Source organism: Delphinapterus leucas, chromosome 15 (genome assembly GCF_059928025.1).
Source record: "Delphinapterus leucas isolate spDelLeu-1000000601 "Yukka" chromosome 15, BTC_Dleu_Yukka2, whole genome shotgun sequence".
NCBI classification, from domain to species: domain Eukaryota; kingdom Metazoa; phylum Chordata; class Mammalia; order Artiodactyla; family Monodontidae; genus Delphinapterus; species Delphinapterus leucas.
In genome coordinates, this window is record NC_143143.1 from 41311504 (window position 1) to 41329888 (window position 18385).

The window sequence follows — 18385 nt, forward strand, 5'->3', positions numbered from 1 at the left end:
CCTATTTCCCCACCTGAGAGAGGCCTCGTGCTTTTTGGTTTGCTGCAAGTCACGATAATACAACATCATAGATGAAAACGACACAGACCCACATTTCCCAAAATTTCTATATGCAAATTTGCAACAATAATTTTGCATTGATGTAAACTTTGCACTTAAAAGTGAATTTAACTTTGATGTATTTAACAGACAAATCGCATTAAGACATTAAATCTGTAAGTCATTGTTAAAAAATAGTTTACTTATTTTAAGCAAAGAAAACTTTCCAGTCTTTGATATATGTTCTCAGAAACATAAAAATAAAATTTCTTTCCTCAGCTGTCCTTTTCCATTTCACACATATTGATCTTTCCATATGTTTTAAATAACGATGAAATTAATAGGACCTGTATTTAATAAATCCAAATCCTTTCATGTCCAAATATTTTGGGGGAGACTGAGGTGAAAAAGCTGCTTAAGTATTAGGAGAAACCGGGAACAGCTTTGGAAGAGAAGCAGAAGGCAGTGGGGAGCCGGGCGGGCCACTGGGGAAGGTGTTTGCAGGCTGGGGTGGGAGGAAAGTCTGGTAAGGAGGATTCGGAGGTGGGGCAGGACCGAGGCCAAAGCCCAGCGGAGACAAGAAGGAGAAGGAATACGACCAGGGCCTGTTTGTTTGCACAGTGTGAGTCGGGTGAGCTTATCTGTTTGGTGTGAGTCAATGGGCAAGGCAGACCGTGTGGAGTAAGCCGGGCTGCCTGTGAATTCTCACAGCCCTTTTTATGTGTGGCACTGGGCAGACGTCCTCAATATCTTTTGAGCCTTAGCTATTTATACAGCGGGTTGTGATATTTATCTAACTGAACTGCAGAGAAGAATTGATGGGACAACATCATGAGTTCCCAGCACACAGTCTGGCACTGGGATGCTGGGGAAATTAAGACCCTCCGCGCACCCCCCTGCCCAGTCCCCCCCCCCAGACACAAAGCAGCAGGACAGAATGAAGCCAGCTGGAAGACCCCTTCACAGGCAGTCTGGGCAGTCCTGCACGTCATCCTGAATCTTATTCATAATTTATAGTTATTTCCGAAAGTTTTTATGATCCTAAATATTTTCTAAATCAGTAACAGAATCAAATTTTTAAAAGTTCATAGTCAAGGAAGAATAAAGCCATTTCAAAGCGTTTTCTCAATCATACTAATAAACTGTAAACTTCCACTGTACACGTACTGTGGGAAATACTACTCGGTAAGGCCCCTGTTTTACCTATGACATTGTTGAGTGACTGGAATAGCTAAAACTGGTCCAATCGGGCTTCCCTGGTGGCGCAGTGGTTGAGAGTCCGCCTGCCGATGCAGGGGACACGGGTTCGTGCCCTGGTCCAGGAAGATCCCACATGCCGCGGAGCGGCTGCACCCGTGAACCATGGCCGCTAAGCCTGCGCGTCCGGAGCCTGTGCTCCGCAAAGGGAGAGGCCACAACAGTGAGGGGCCCACGTACCGCAAAAAACAAAACAAAACAAAACAAAAAAAACTGGTCCAAGCAACATTGAGAACAGTTGGTTTGGAATATGCTACATTTTGAATTCTGGCTGTTTGCTATACGTATTATTACTTTCTAAAATATAGAAATAACTGTATTTATTTAAATAATTAATTTGCTATCATATTAGATGAAATTGTGATTTTATATGATTGTAACACAACACAATCATACCTGTTTTACAATTTTTTTCTTTTAACGAGAAGAAATCTTCAATTACTATAAGCACTCTTACATTTGGAATAAAGATATTTGACATTTTAGATCTTACTTCTAATTCAACACTTTATTAGTCACCACTGGCATGATTTTGCTACTCTCAGATCTACGAAAGCATCTGTAAAGCGGCCAGGCCACAGCACCGAGCTCCCACAGCGCTGGGTCTCCCAGCAGTTCTAAGGCTCAGTGTGGTCCATGAACCAGGCAGCCGAGAGTCCTGCAGACAAGGGTGCCACCCAGAGGCCAAAGGAGGAAATTCACTTTGGATTTTGTTGGAAGACAAAATTATAAATATTAAAAATCTAAAAATGATTTGCTATTACTTATTAAAAAATAAGGAACATTTTAACAAGGTTCTCTCTGCAGGAACGAAGGCTTTTAGTGCCAGGCTACGTAGAAGTGTAGCTCTTTGAAAACTCTCACAAGATGGAAACAGCCCTGAGATGGTCCGAGTTGCAGGTGCACAGTGCATCAACTAAAACATTGAATTTAACTCTATTCTCTAGAGCAAATGCTTTCTTTTCTTATAATTAATATAACATGTGTTTCCAGAAGTCATGTAAGTTCTGGAGCAACCACCATGACCTGTTTAGACATGTGGACCAAAAGTTAAACTAATTACCGGAGACATTTCTTACTTAAATGAGAAAAGTTTCTTTCATTAGAAAGCCTTCTGTGTAATTTTCTTCTGGCACAGGAATAAAGTTTATTTAGAGTAGTTCTGTTTGGCAGACAGTCAGGGCTTCTAAAACATATACCAATAATTGTTAAGGTTAAAGCAAAACAGTCAATTCTATGAAACGCATAACAACTCAAGCTTCTAATGGTCGAAACAGTAGGCTGATTAGAAAATAGAGATTTATGATATCCCCGTTTTCTCTTAGAAGTCTGAATGTTGGGACTACTGCTAGCAATGGGCCATCATTTAAGATTGACGCATTTTACAGTGAACTACAAAAGATCAAACTTAACCAAAAATAAGGGATACATTAAATGTGAAAATTATTTTAAGTATAAAATTTGAAAACTCCTTTTACTACACTGTAAAATCCCATTTTTTAAAAAAAAATTTGTTTAGGTCTTTATTCAATTTGTTACAATATTGCTTCTGTTTTTTCTAAGTTTTGGGTTTTTGGCCATGAGGCATGTGGCATCTTAGCTCCCCAACCAGGGATCAAACCCGCACCCCCTGCATTGGAAGGCGAAATCTTAACCAGTGGACTGCCAGGGATGTCCCAAAATCCCATTTTTGAAATAATGTTTTGGGTACTCAAATGTTATACAGAGTTCATCTCATTTTATTGTTTCATTTTCACTACAACACAATTTAAAATAGAAAGAGGATTCTAAACACACCTCCTTATGTGAGTTTCTGGAAAGCTCATTCTAGAAATACTGTTTACAGCTGACTTCAAATTTTTTAAAAAATTTATTTTTTATACAGCAGGTTCTTATTAGTTATCTATTTTATACATATTACTGTATGTCAATCCCAATCTCCCAATTCTGACTTCAAATTTGTTTTTATTAAATAAGAAGATTCTACAGTTGATTATCATTTCCAAGTAGATGTTTTTCCTGCAAATCTTAGCAAAATACTGCTTTAAAGTACAGCGTTGTTAACTAAACCTTCCTCTCTTGGTTCTGTCACTGAGGGATCTCATTATTATCTGTGAGTTAATTCTCTTCCCTATTTCTACCCCTTAATCTTCCACATGCCCTGAGTTGCATCATTCTGTAAAACATGCGTCCGTCCGCAATGATGGCTGCAAAATATCTGAGCAAGGAGTACAAACAGGTCTACTTATGTGTCTCTATTTCTACATTTGTTTAGCAAATAAACGAGCCTGTGCATCTAAGTCCAGTCTCTGCTCTACAGATGTCCATTGCACACTGCTGGAATTGGAGCGAATATGACAGAGACAACCCAGTAGGACAGTATGGTTATTACTTCAGAAGGAAAGTTCAGTGGCTGAAGCTCGAAGTGTTTATCAGGGAATATTTTACAAGAGCTTTAAACAGGGCCCAAGGTAAGGCTGGCAAATCCAAAGAATGACCTCTTCCATGTATCAGAAGGTCCGTGTGTCTGCATCATATATTCAAAGCATCAAATAAAGACAGAAAGGATGGCTACTTGGTAGTTCACGAATGATTCAAGTTCACTGGTAAGTATCTACAATTTAAAGGGTAAATTCTGAAACACTCCTCAAATCTCTAATCAGTCAAGACGACTTAGTGATAAAATTAAATGCCTTCAAACCTCTTAAACCTTTCCCTTTCCTTCTTCCCATCTCCAGTGCTACCATCTTAGTTCTCGCCATTTAAAAAAAAAACATATTTCTTTAATCACTTCCTAATTAACCTCCAGGCCCAGCCTCCTACTCTACCCCACCACTGTCACATCTCTAAATCCATCCTCCAGATAGTGTCCAGAATAACCTCAGGCTTCACAAATCAACCTCTTCACTTGCCTGCTTGATATTCAGACAGCAAGTCAAAAGTCAGTGTTCCTGCCGGTCCAGGTCCTCTGCCCACCACCAGGGGACTTCCAGAGGGAGGAAGGCCGAGGGCTACAGGCTGATTGCTAGTGGCTCCTTTGGCCCTTCTGTTTCAACTTAACTACCAATCACATTTCTTTGAGAGACTCCTTATCAAGAGATGTCAGGATCCCTAATCTATAGGTGAGGTTGTTCACAAAAACATCCTAACTCCTAAAACAGTAGCTTTCAAACATTTTTAAATGACCAAAATCATTTTCTTCATACAATAGCTAATGTAGAACCCCAACAAAAAGTGGGTGAGATAAGTATTTTTGAGGCTGACAACAGGCAGACGTTAAATCATACATAACTGGACAGGCCAAGGGGTAAAATTCAAGTTTGGCTGGTGAAATGCAGAGTCAGTGGGGAGAAGCAGCTCCGGTGAGACAAGTCAGACCCACATTTCTGAAAGGCCGCTGGTGCTGCTGGGTGTAGAAGACGCGGAACTAATGAGGATTTCAACATTTTGGAGGTATTTTCATAAACCCCAATTTCACCTGCAAAGAGTGACATGCACTTTCTGAACGACAGGCCACCGCGATGGCGGAGTCCCAGATACCTGGTCCTCGCTGGTTAGTCCCAGGTGCATGACGAGGTAAAAATGCACCAGGAAGTCCGAGTTGGGCAGCACGTCCTGGCGTCGGGTCATCATGGCGCAGATCAGCTTGTAGGCTTGGAGTTTGCCTTCCTTATATGCACCAGGCAGCGTTGTCGCCTGCCAAGGAGACGTTTAGAGATTTAATCAACTCCGGATGCAGATGCATTTTGTCCATTCACTTACTTTTCAGTTTTCCATAAAGTTGTTGATGGAGATGTGGGATGGGCTGGCTGGAGTGAGATCCAGCCTGTCCTCAAAACATGCAGTCTTGGGCAATTACATTTTTTAAACTCAATTTAGGAAGGAAGAGGAAATTACAATAAAGGAATAAACACATATTCACTTGCCTTAAATAGCCATGATGCAAACATTCTGAGGGGTGGGATCAAGGCGGGAGGAGACGGAGAAGACTGGTTATCCAGGCTTATTGCTAGGTTATCCCGTATCTAATTCACAAAGAGGAGACTTTTAGGGAAGGCAACACACAGTTTATCCCAATGATACTTCAGAAACGTGCTCCATGGTCAAACAGCTGCTCCCAATTAAATTTCTGTAAGTTGAGTGAAAAGCTACAACATTTACAAGTGTTTTCTTTTATCATGAGGTCTACTGTCTTTTTGAACTGTGTGGTGGTTTTAGATCTAATACAAAACAAGGGCATTGTTTTTCCTTCAATCGTAATGCCTGGAGAGGCCTCCCTGAACTCCAAATGATAAGGAATGGTTTCACAGGTTATACTGTATAAACATGAACTGTGTTTTTGGAAAAAAAAAAAAGTACTAACATGGGGAAAATGTATGTTGTAAACAAAAACAAAAACCAGAATGAAAATTGTATGGACTCTAAGACAGTTCTTTTATAAAAATATGTTTATCCACAGAAATAAGATCATATATTAATATTGGTTTTCTCTGTGGATGGTGAGATTGTCTTCTTAGCATTTTTCTACATTCTTCCAAATTGTACAATAAAACCAGTATCACTTCATAAAGAGAGTAACTAAAACTAGTGTATAATATCCCATTCTTTAATATCCTATAGTAACAGTCTACTTGCACATTAAACAAAATAACTCTTAGGCATTTATAAAATGACCAAACTATAAGTATTATTATTTATTCTTGGATCGTCAAACGTACTTTGTCTAAATATCTAAACTTCTGTTCAGAAGTTACGTGCAACACAGTTTTTATGTCAAGTGATAAGGCAATGTTCCCGTATTAGAATAAAAGGTGATGGCAGGACTTACCTTCGCTAGCTTGTACCAGAGTTCATAGAGATAGCCAAACACTCTGGCATGGATCTTGGGTGACTGGATATTATTCACGTCTCCGAGGATTCCCAAGATTCTTCGCCATAACACGGCGGCCGAGTCTGGGTGCCAACCCGTGAGGGTCCCCCCAGCGATTATGCTACAGTCATCAGCAAGGCATTCGCTGCTATCTGTGGGGAAAGATGTGTGTTAACTCTGTAAATGCAATTTTGATTTCATTGTTACAGCCTTTTTTTCTGTCATGCAAATTACCTGTGCTTGAAAATTTACATGTTCAGAGTAAAATAAGATGAAGTGTGAAATGGCTGACAACTTGGAAGGACAGAAGGACAGAAAAGTGGGCTCCATGAGGAAAGGTTAGATGATTCTGCTCCTTTCCAACTAAAAGGACAACAGCCCAGAGATGACAGAACAGTTCCTGGAGACCCTGTGAAGGGCTTTATAAAGCAGCAGGGGGGTGGGGAGGAGAACTTGAGCAGGATAGGTAGGGAACAGGGCCATGAAAAAAGGTGGCCGGGGAGGCCTCATGGCTGGAGTGACATTTGTGGTGGCTGTTACTATTCACTCAGGTTTATGGGGGAGGTATATAGTTTGCTTATAATAAATTTTACCCTTCTTGGATTCAAGGACTTGTAAGAAAGGTATACGACGGTGTAACTGTCACCACACACTGCCACCATAATTGATACGAAATAGCCCCTTCACTCCACAAGTGCCCCTTCACAGTCAGTCCCCTCCCCGAACCTCTGTTCCAGACAACCACTGCTGTCTTTTATCCCTACATTCTGCAGTTTCCAGAATGTCCGATAAATGGAATCCTATAGTAAGCAGCTTTTCTGTCTGGTTCCTTTCACTTAGCATAATGCGTTTATTTGAGAGATTCATCCAAGGGGTTGTGTATCCACAGGTATGACAGTTTATCCACTGACCTGATGAAGGACATTGGAGAGTTTCCTGGTTTTGGTGATTATAAATAAAGCTACAATTGCATACAGGCTTTTGTGGGAACACGTTTACATTTCTCGTTTGTAAGACCAGAATCACAAACGGCACACGGTATTTCTCTGCTTGCTTCTCGCTTTTAGTGGACCACGTCTTCCTGTGGCTGCCTGAGGAAGGCGCACGTCCTCATGTCTGGAAGTCTTGGGTCCCTGACTTGTGATTCATAGTTTGGCTGGGTACAGAATTCTGTGTTGGAAAAGTGCTCACTTTCCTGTAGTTTCCTTTGTAATTTTAGAGTCAGCAGCGTTCCAATTCTGGAAATTTTTTGGGGTGAAAAATTATTAACTCTGGAGAGTTTCAACCTGTCTGAAACAGGTTGAAAAAGAGAGTTTCTCTTTTATTTGAAGCTTCAGTAAAGCTAGGAATTGTCCTCTTAATTTTAAATAACTCTATTAGAATTAACCTATTGTATTATTTTTTAATTTTATATTGTTTTTGTAGCTCTGTTCCCTTTTTCACTCCCAATATTTTTCCTTGATCTGTCTTGCCTATTGTCTATTTTACTCATGTTTTTAAAGAGTGGTCTTTGTTTTCTCTATTGCTTTCTAGTATATGTTATGTACTTAGCTTTACTAGTTCCTTTTTTGTCAACTTCTGTATATTATTCTGCTGCCATTCTTTTCCTAATATTTTGAATAAGACATTGAATAAATTAGTGTCTTTTGCTTCTAGTGTACACACCTAAGGCCACGTATTTTCCTCCATATCAGCACTCAGCTACATTTCGCTGTAGTCAATTTGAAATATTTTCCAGTTCACAATTTGATTTCTTTTTGGACTTAATTTATTTGAAATGCAGTTTTAGTTTCTTAATGTCGTTTTCTTCTCTTTTCTTTTTGTTCTTCTGAATTTATTTCATCATATTCATGGAATGTAATACAGTTTCAAATCATGGACATGTTGAGGCTTGCTTAATGATCTAACTGGTCAATTTCTGTAAATGTTCCATGTGCTTTAAAAAAAAAATCTCACGTATTTTTAAATTAAGTTCAAAAAATTTTATACATATAGATCTACAATCAAGATTAATTGTATTGTGTAAATCTTCTCTATTTTAATATTTTTTCTGCTTAACTCATCTATTAATGAGAGCTGATATTAAAATTTCCTACTATGATTATGGTTTTATCAGTAGTTCCTAGTAATTCTGTCAAATTTTGCTTCATATATATCTGGAGGCTATGAAGTTTATATAAATTCAGAATTATTGCTGTCACTAATAAATGATTTCTGCTTTAAAGTTTATGTGACTAACATACACAGAGCTACACCCCTTCTTCCTATGTATCAATGTGTTTATTTATTTACTTAGGATCTCCCTGTACATTATGTATTAGGGGTACCTCTGGTAAGCATCATATGGCTGGATTTTATGTCTTCAACCTAACCCAAGAGTTTCTGAATTGAATTGCAAGTTTAAATTGTTTATTTTTATTGTAGCTGCTGATTTATTTGATTTTTATCTCTCACATCTTACTTTTGGCTTTCCGTTGAAGTCACCTCTGCTTTGCTTCTCTTTTGAATCTTTGGAGGGGGTTTAAAGAGCTGTGTCCCACCCAGACACGGTGGCAACCATTAACCACCGCTGAGCATCAGCTTGGGTGCATATATTGCTGGGGCCTAACCATAGAAATGGGAGCACAGTCTACGGATGCGAGGAGCTCAAGTAGAGGGATGAGCAGAGCCGGCAAGGACCAGGAGGAGTGGGTGGAGGAGGGACCAGGGCAAATCCAGGGCGGGCTCCGTGCGCTTTCCGCACTGTGCCCGAGACAGCTGCTGACAGCTTATTATCAATATATTCGTTATGGAAAGATGCCAAGACCCTGAAACAGAGGATTTGATACGGATGGTACATGTTGTCATGGACAGATCTTCCCAAATCCAGGAGCACTGTTCCTTCTTAGAGCAAAACACATCTGCATTTCCCACATCTGTATCATACAATCAACTGAGGTGACACAGATAATCCAAGCCGGAATCCCACACAGTGTGCCTGCATAGACAGCAAAAGCCTAATTACGGCCCTTCTGGGCTCTCAGACTGACTTTTACAAAACCTCAGAAGACAGGCTTGACCTCCTCACATTTACTCTGTAAAATGCATGCAGTATCAAGCATCTGACAGTCCAAGAAGGTTTGCTGAAGCTTCAAATGAACCTTACAAACCAACCTAAGCTCCCAGGTGAACAAGCAGCATGATACAGCATTTATTTTTCTCAAGAAGAATGAGAAAAATTCTCATCCATGAGTCTTTAATTCCTTGAGGGGTAAAAAAAAGTAAGGGAACTCAGTGACTTAGAGCTTTGCTCCATCCCCAACCATCACCCCCAAAATGCAGCCATCTGAGGTGGAGATTAGCCTCCAGCCTTCTAGTCAGGCTGGGACTTCCCTTGAGTGACAGCTCCAAGTAAACAGAGTTCAGGTGTCTTATCACCTACACCTCCCTGCTACCTGCCAGCAAACACATTCTCAGTTATGGAAGGATCCCCCCCTCCAAAAAAAGAAATCTGTTTCAATACTGCTTTGCTCTCAGAAAAATGTATTCCTCAGTGATAAAATTCTAGGTAGCATCCCCCATCACATTATCAAAATACAGGGAGTCTTTTCGATGTATTTGCAACGACTGCATGCTCAATATTACTGTGAAAAAAATTTTTTAATGAGTTGAAATGTTTTTACCCAAAATTATTCCACTCATGGCATAAGTAACAGAACAGATGCTGACATTTTGCATGTAGATGGTTCCTCAGTGAAGCAGCACTTAATTAAGAATCGGGATTTGAGAGATTTCTGAAAATTTCATGTTCACCTTAAAAACACCAAACACTTAGTTCATTTTCTTTTTCATGAGCAAGCTAGTATGCTAGCCTAGCATCTTTTTGTTCCATTATTATTAAATGCTATAGAGACATTAACATTTTTTTGTTGTTGTTAAAGTAGGAAGTCTTGCAAACAAATAAAAGTTATATCATCTTTCTCCCAACACATACAGGACTTTAATACAGGAGCAATCTAAAGTTCAGAACTTTGCAAATATGCAAAGGATTTTAGCCATGAGATAAGTCTTGGTAATCAGTAAAACAGGCACTTAGGACCCAAGGGCGACTTCACACAGCAGCAGTCTCGTGTAGGTTTGGTGGAGGGTTGATGAAACATAGCTGGTGCTTTGGAAATGATTTTTTTTTTTTTTTTTTTGCGGTACGCGGGCCTCTCACTGTTGTGGCCTCTCCCGTTGCGGAGCACAGGCTCCGGACGCGCAGGATCAGCGGCCATGGCTCATGGGCCCAGCCGCTCTGCGGCATGTGGGATCTTCCCAGACCGGGGCACGAACCCGTGTCCCCTGCATCGGCAGGCGGACTCTCAACCACTGCGCCACCAGGGAAGCCCAATGATTTTCCCTTTTGAGTTGAAAACTTAACCAACGGCACAAACCCAAAGGCTCAATAGAAACACCTTAATTCTGGGACCAGAAAAATTAGGCCTAGGCTTTTGATTAAAAGCGGAGAAGACACAGGTTGGCACTCTGCTGACCGTCACTGCCGCCTGACCCTCTTTTTCCTTCCTCATCTGCTTCCCAGGCACACGCAACATTTATGTTAAAGGTTACAAAGGAGAGCAAGCAACCCCACGGTACTTCTCATCGTTATTTTCCTTTAGAAAGTTTTATGTTTTCAAAATAGATCAAAGCCTGGTGGAAATGCCAAAAATGTCTGCAACGGCAGATGGTGCCGACAGACCATTCCTGTGAATGCTTTTGGTGGCAGGTAACAGTGATAATTAAAAGCAGAAGTTATAATTAAAAGCAGAAATGGTCAAAGGATTTCGATAACAACATCTAGAGGCAGGGCTGTGATAAATATACTAAACAAGAGACTTGGAAACGCAATCGTACATATTTTTTATTATCAAAAAAGGTTAAAATTTCATTGCTGTTTTTAGCTAACTCAAACAACAGCCTGCAGCTTAAAGCTTATTCATTCACTGATTCAAGTATTTACTGACTATTCCTCCCCTGCTATGTAGTGTTCTGGGAGCCAAGAATCAGCTGTGAACATGACCAGTGAGCAATGACCAATGACAATCCCGCCCCTGAAGCTTACCTTGCAACGGTTGGGGGGGGGGGGGACACCACTGACCTTCCCCCAACTAAAGCAAAATGCTGAAAACCACTTCTTACTGAACTTTATCTTAAAACGTATCAGCGATTTGACAGGCACCTGGAAGGAGCAACAGAGCTGGCCCTTACCTGCAGCGTTCTGCTAACCCTGAGTTCTTAAAGTTTCTCTGACAATGAAAAGGAAGTTTTCCTTATGCTGAAGTTGAATTAATAACTGACACGTTTCTTATGGTTAGCTTTTTTTTTTTCCCATCCCATTTAAGAAAGCATTCCCTACCCCAAGGTCTTAGACATATTTTTAGAGGATATTTTCTTCCAAAAGTTCTTAAGTTTTCCTTTCCACATTTAAGTATTTTATCCATAGGGACCTGGCTGTGGGCAAGGTGGGAGGTAGGGAATCTGTCCCATTTTCTGCCCTGTGGCTAAATATTGTCCCACAGGCCTTTGTGGGGGCAGTCCATTCTTCCCTTGTCAGACCTGGAATGCTGTCTCTTTCGTGTATCAGGACTCCGTGGCTGTGTGGATCCAGTATGTATTTTATACTCCATTCCCTTAGTCTATTTGTCTATCCCTGTGATTAAAACTCCTTTTAAATAAATCACATAGCACTTATTGCATTATTTGTCCTTATCAGGATAAATGTCTTATTTTTGGTAAGCTCGTAAGTCAGTCATGGCTATGACTTATTCATCTTTTTATTTCTTATAGCATCAAATTCAGTATTTCTAGACTATAAGCTTATTTGCTAAATAAGAGATAAGGTCAACAGCAATACTGATTCTTACCTATGGAGTCAAAAATACTCCCCCCCTAGAAAATCATTAGCTCAACAGAACAAAGTTTACGCACGAGTCAACTCTAATTTCTTGTTTTCGGTATTCTTGACGCTCTGGCATCTGGGGCCTCCTTGACCAGGAAGGGACTGCCCATCCCAGGGTTAGTTAATTCCTAGAGATAGCAAACAACTCCCCAGGGAGTGGGTCTTCCACATGCAAACCCCACAATCCCAAACCCAGGCCTCCCACCTACCTCCTCTGTCCAGCTCTTGCTATCAAGGGGATGCCCCTGTGCCCTCATCACCATGGGGTCCGGCACCAGGCAACCAGGGCCAGTGTCTGTGCTCTAGGGTCTGCTGAAATTATCCCAACTAGCCACTCCCGAGTCTGCATAGCCTGCCTTGCCTTCCCTTTCCCGTGCAAACGACAGTAAAGGCTGTTGCCCACGTTTTCCCCTCTCTTCCTGCCCCTAACCCTTGTGCCTCCTCATGTGCCCCCCTGCATGGCATGTCGTGCCCCTATTTCTATAAACTTCTTCCTTCATGACAATCATCTCCATGTCTCCATGTCTTGCCATACAAATCCCAGACATATTGTGAAACAATGCACCATAAATTTAGCTGTTATTCTTAGAAAACATGAAATGATTTAAATAAGAAAGCAAATATAAAACTGAACTGTTAGCTTGCCAATGATAAAGGAATTTAAGATTTTGGAAGCAGTTTACTATTCTAAGCATTTGATAACTGGTAGGATTATTCAACGAGAAACAGAGACACACTCAAATTGTTGGATCACTCTCTTTGTGTGTCCTGGAGATCAGGGAAACATGAGTTTTATTTTGTCCATTTATGAAGAAATTGTTCTCCTAAGAACAGAAAGTTAAATTCAGAACTGCGATAATCCTTAAACCTTATCATATTACGGTTTGTCCTTTTCACAGATGACAAGATGAACTATTGAACTGAGTGTACTGATTCTCGATATTAGAATTTCAAAGAAGAACTAAGTATTTGGAGGAGTTAATCACAACAGAGAGTGCATCATATAAAATTACCTCACACGAGTTTATTAAATTGAGCGGTCCCATGCACACTCTGAGATGGGATCAGAACTAATCTTTCCAGAGGACAGACAAAAGACGTAATCACCCCATTTTCTTTCCTTTCAATAAAACTAATTAAAACTAGTCCTTGTTTAAGTAAATTCAACTTACTGAAAATTCAGTATTGCCTTTGATAGTACCACGAAGATGATTTCCGTTGGACAATCTGTATATTGGACCCAAAGAAGCCATTTATTCCACAAATGTGTTAATAATTCTCAAATAGTTCAGAGGGGTTTGCAGCTGTAATTTTAACAGCAGCGTAGAAGAAACGAGCAGGCACAGCGCTGCATCTGGAGTCAGAACACTTTGGAAGCCAGTTCCAACTCCGGCACTTACTCCCCAGCGAGACAACACAATTTCTCTGGGTCTCAGCTTCTCCATCCCTAGAACAGAATTTGTATGACTTGGCCTGCTTACCATAAAAATCAAAGAGGATGCCTCAAAGTTCCTTGTAAACTGTTAAATCCCTTATAAGTTTATGGTATTATTATTCAAAATCATTATACATGTCTATGTATCACTATATATATGAAGAATTTTAAATCATTTCCAAAAGAACCACACATTTGAGAAGCACAAATTATCAATACTACCCAATAATTTATAAAAGTCAGCACATGGCTTTGCCAATCTACCATTGGCAGATGTGAATACTTAGACCAAAAATGTCCACTATCTCTTAAGGACGGCATATACAGCATTATAAGGTAATGCGTTACTCATTTACAGTTAGCTGGTTTGTTTTTCTCTGCTCGTTTTTCTAGTCTTAATTAAGATACACATTAAATACACATTAAGATTATTCTCCTTGGTCTTATCTACCTCATAGATAAAAGATTTTATCCAACACTAAGTTTTACCCAAAACTAAATTTTACGAAGTTTTTATGTTACTCCGTTAGGAACTTCCAAAAACATCAGGGACTGGTTAAATTTTATATCGTAATTAGTGAAAACCAGTTTGCCTGGTTAAAAAAAACAAAAACAAAAAACTAAGTTCAAAGTTTTGCCTTGACTTCTAATTTTAAAATGGTTTTTAGCATTTTAATACCACTTTTTACTCAACATGTGCTTTGTGGCTTGCTGTTGTTGTTCTCATCAAGGACGCCTATGGATGCAGGAATGCAGTGAGCCAGGAGGGAAGTGGCCATGGTCGGCATCGCCCTCGCTGAGCTCCTAGGAACACTAGTCTCTCCTGACACTTAGCAAAACAAAGCAAAACAGAAACCCAACTTCTCTTGGTGTCCCCGTCCTCCCCTGTCACAAGGTAAGGGAACTGAGCCTTTAGAGGTTCACTTTCCCAGGGTCACAGGATGTGTGTGCGTGCGTGTGAAGAGCTAAGACTGCAGAGTGCTTCCACACATACTGCTCTGCGCTCTTGACTCAGGTGCTCACTCATTGATTCCTGCAACGACCCATAATACAGACGATTCCTACCCCACTCTACAGAAAAGAAACTGAAGGACAGAAAGATTCACTGGCTCAAGGCCACCCTGCAATTCCTTGGCAGAGCCTGGATGCAGACCCAGAAAGTTCGGATCTGTAATCTATTCATGAATCTTAGAAATACAGATACTCAAGGGAAAAAAGCTGCAAAAATACAGAATATTACAACATTTTTCAAAAGCTTAAAACCAGAATTAAATGATGTAGTGTTTGAGGAGACAGATATTGTGGTAAAATTATAAAGAAGTTAAGGGCATGATTTTAGGAAGAATTGGGGACAGGGTCACAGGATGACGGGAGGGGAAGGACTTGAGAAGGGCCTGCTGGGGCCTCACTGGTGGGGCAGCTGTTCTACTTCTTACACGGGGTGCAGGTTTGCTGGTGTTCATTTGATTACTACAGTCCCTAACTTACACATGCCTCACAACTTATCTTGTATATATCAAACATTCTACAGTAAAGTTAAAGAAAATAGTAATCAATAAGCTATCCAAATTCTTTAACTTATCCTGGATTTAGGACACATGTCAGTTGGAAAAATCACTCTTCTCTGTTTCCAGAGTAAATCACATTTGGTCACGGATCGCAAAGCCTTGGCATGAATATCAGAGACCTCCTCCCACGGTGGACAGTGGGTGTCGGCACGGCAGGCCTCCTCCCTTTTCGACCACTGTTTCAGCACCCTCTCCACATAGGACTCTGCAAATTCACAACTGATTATGAACAGGGGGTTGGGGCCGGCGCACCCATGTGGGAGGAGGGAGCCCCCATCATCATTGTGCTGAGGGACCCCTAGAGTTCTTGCAACTGGCAAACCCTGGGATCTCCCAACCGGTGTTAGCACCGGCGCCTCTTTTCGAAGACGCAGTTGGTTACCTGTGAGGTTGGAAGCATCCGTGGGACTGAGCTGTAACCAGTGGCGGGCATCGGAGTCAGTCACAGCATCTGTGGGCGTGCTCAGTTCCGGGTCTTCCTCGCAGATCTGCCACGGGCTCAGGGACAGCTCTGCCTCGGTGTTGCAGCCCAGAGCAGGGTCACTGCTGACACTGTCACCTGGCACAATGGGAGACACAGTCTGAGACAGCCAAGAGCAAGGAACCAGTATGTCCACAATCCCAGCACACAGGGAACTAAGCAGCTGTCCCAGCAGGAATCGTTCTCAGGACAGAGGCTCAAAAGGTGCCTGCGTGGGGCTCCTGGTCAATGAAACAGAGGTTCCAGGCGTGGGGCACAAGCAGTCCTTATGGGCCGTGCCACCTACAGCCCAAGCCGCACCTATTCAGGGGTCTTAACTGAGTTCCCCCAGGTACGGAGAAGATCACCTCGAGTTCTTACGCTTTCTACCCTGACTTATTCAACTACAAAACGGGGGTGGGTGGAGGAGGGGAGGGGAATTGATTCCACCACAGAAGCGAGTTTATTCTGGCAGGCTGAAGAGCCCGAGGATGCCTTCCACCTCATGCCTCACGTCTAGACTTGAACCTGGGGTGAATCACCCAGGATTACCGGGGGATGAGGGGTCCCACACAAAAGGTTTTCTTCAATAGAGACTCTCCCCTTTAAACACTAAAAAGTTCTAATTTGTCATGATACAAGCACGCTTTCAAAGGCTATGAAGCCTCACAGGACTATTCAGTCTGACGCAGAACAGACCCAGCCAGCCTGCCCCCCAAATCCCGTCTGCTCCACAAGGACTCGGGGTGTCCGCCCTCTCTGCCTGCAGCTCTGCCGGCTGCGTTTCGATCTGCCGCTGACAGTCCCCCAGCCCTGCCGCTTCTAATCTGCTGTCCGCTCTTCACCTGCAGAGAACTGACAGCTGTCCCAGTCCCCAACCTGCTCGGTCCCTAACTTTGACTGCCCCAGGACTCTAGAAGGTGGAGCCTAAGAGGCCCTGCTCCGCCCTCCACCAGGATCCGCCAAGAAGGAGGGGCCCTGGCAGTAGACCTCAGGGAAGCGGAGTATCAGGGACTGCGTTTCACAGTATGTGATGGTACGTCTCAGCATCCCAGTCAGATTTTATTTTTTAAACACTTATGCCATTGACTTCAAGGTACTTCTGAAGCTTTTGCTCCTAACCTGGGGAAACTTTCTGGGGAAGGCCATTTTTCCTTCTGGGTCTGTCTGCTCACCCAGACATCAACCTTGGTTGTGCTTCTCACCTGGAGAAAGTCCCAGGGCTGGAAAGACAGGCCTCGAAGGTATAGGTAACTGACTGGATCTATTCAACTGTATGTGCACACTAACCACCCATCATCCTGGGATCCCAGGAATAAAGATGTCCCATTTCACAACCACGTGTCTTCAGATGATAAGATATCATTCGAGTTAGAAAGTCAAAAGGGAACAAAATGCAGCCTCGCCGAAGCTGGAGGAACACAGACCACATTTGCTGGCACTTACTCTTCTGTCTCCCTCTGTATCTTCCTTGCGTCTGCTGCAAATCATCTTTCAAATCCAATTCAGCGGGGCTGCTGCTTCTTCGTACTGAGATCTTCAGACAGAAAGAAATATTGCATTTGGTACAGGGAAGTTTTCATTTTTATAAGACCGGTAAGTTTCTAGTCCACATTTCTAAAGAAAAAGAAACAAACAATAATAACGGGCAAGAAAAAAACTGAATGACGTTTTGCATTGGAAGGATACGGGTTCACAAATTACTATAACTGAATTATAAATTACACAAGATCTGAAATTTAAGGCTTCTGCTTTGTCAGTTGACATCCAATTAAAATGGTCTACTGAGGAGGGGTGCCAAGTTATATGGAAATCGTTTATTTTGAAATTCTACTTGTACCTCTTCTCTGGCACACATGGATAACGGATACAATCCTCCAGGAAGCCTAAGTCCCCGTGGATGGCCAGGGTGCTGGCAGGGAAGGCAGAAACTCCACCCAGACTCCCAAAGGTCATTCAGTGCTTCCCTCGTTACGTGTGCAGCAGGCTTTCCTGAGCACCGCTCAGCACTGGACCGTGGTTTAAAAACAGGGGACTAGAACACTGTGAGGCAATTCGCATCCTCTAAAATTTACATAACTGGCTTGGAAAGACAAAACATACACAAATTACACAAAACGGTTACAATGCAGAGTAGTAAAATATGCGAGTCAACTTTCTCTAAAAGGTTTGCAGAATAAAGCATTACCTTGATCGGCTCACAGTGACAGTAGCTGTTCAAGAAGCAACAGACATGAGGTGGTAGAGAGAAGGCAGGAGGGGACTCAGGGCAGGAAGCACTGAGGAATCAGCAAGTTCTACGTGCAGGAAAAGAAGCCGATTATAGCAGGCCATGCAGGGCAGTCAGGTGAAAATGGTAGGAAGAAAATGCGACCACCTTCTACAAAGAGGCAGCTGCCAGTGGGCTGCCAACATCAGGCTTAGGAATTTCAACCCAGTATTGACAAAATGAGCAACTGTCTGTTCCAGACAATAGCTTACTGTGATTAAAAACAAAACGAGAAATCGAGTGGCTATCTGCAGGACAGAGTTAAGAAGTTGCTATGGAACTGTTACAGTGACCCAGGAGTGAGCAGATAAGGCTTTTGATGGTAGAAAAGGAGAAGAAAAGATAAATTTAAAAATGCTGCAGAATGACAGTCAAGAGCTTATATGAGAGCTTATATAAGAGTTGTACATGGGAGTGGAAGTTTAATCACAAAAGGATATGAATCTAGGGGACCATGAGAATGATGGTGACGACGGAAAGAAGGAAAGAAGGGAGAGAGGGAGGGAGGGAGGGAGAAAGGAAGGGAGGGAGGACGGACGGATGGACAGACAATGGATAGAGGAACTT

At 41.9% G+C, this 18385-nt stretch overlaps 1 protein-coding gene across 1 annotated transcript in view; it reads right to left on the bottom strand.

The window, feature by feature from the left end:
• The window catches only part of RALGAPA2 (Ral GTPase activating protein catalytic subunit alpha 2), a 264917-nt gene that overhangs the window by 130863 nt on the left and 115669 nt on the right, over window positions 1-18385 (bottom strand). Inside the window, 5 exon segments of the mRNA XM_089896513.1 lie at window positions 4837-4992; window positions 5223-5321; window positions 6125-6318; window positions 15472-15648; window positions 16996-17086. Of these exon segments, the coding sequence (XP_089752639.1) occupies window positions 4837-4992; window positions 5223-5321; window positions 6125-6318; window positions 15472-15648; window positions 16996-17086 (717 nt within the window).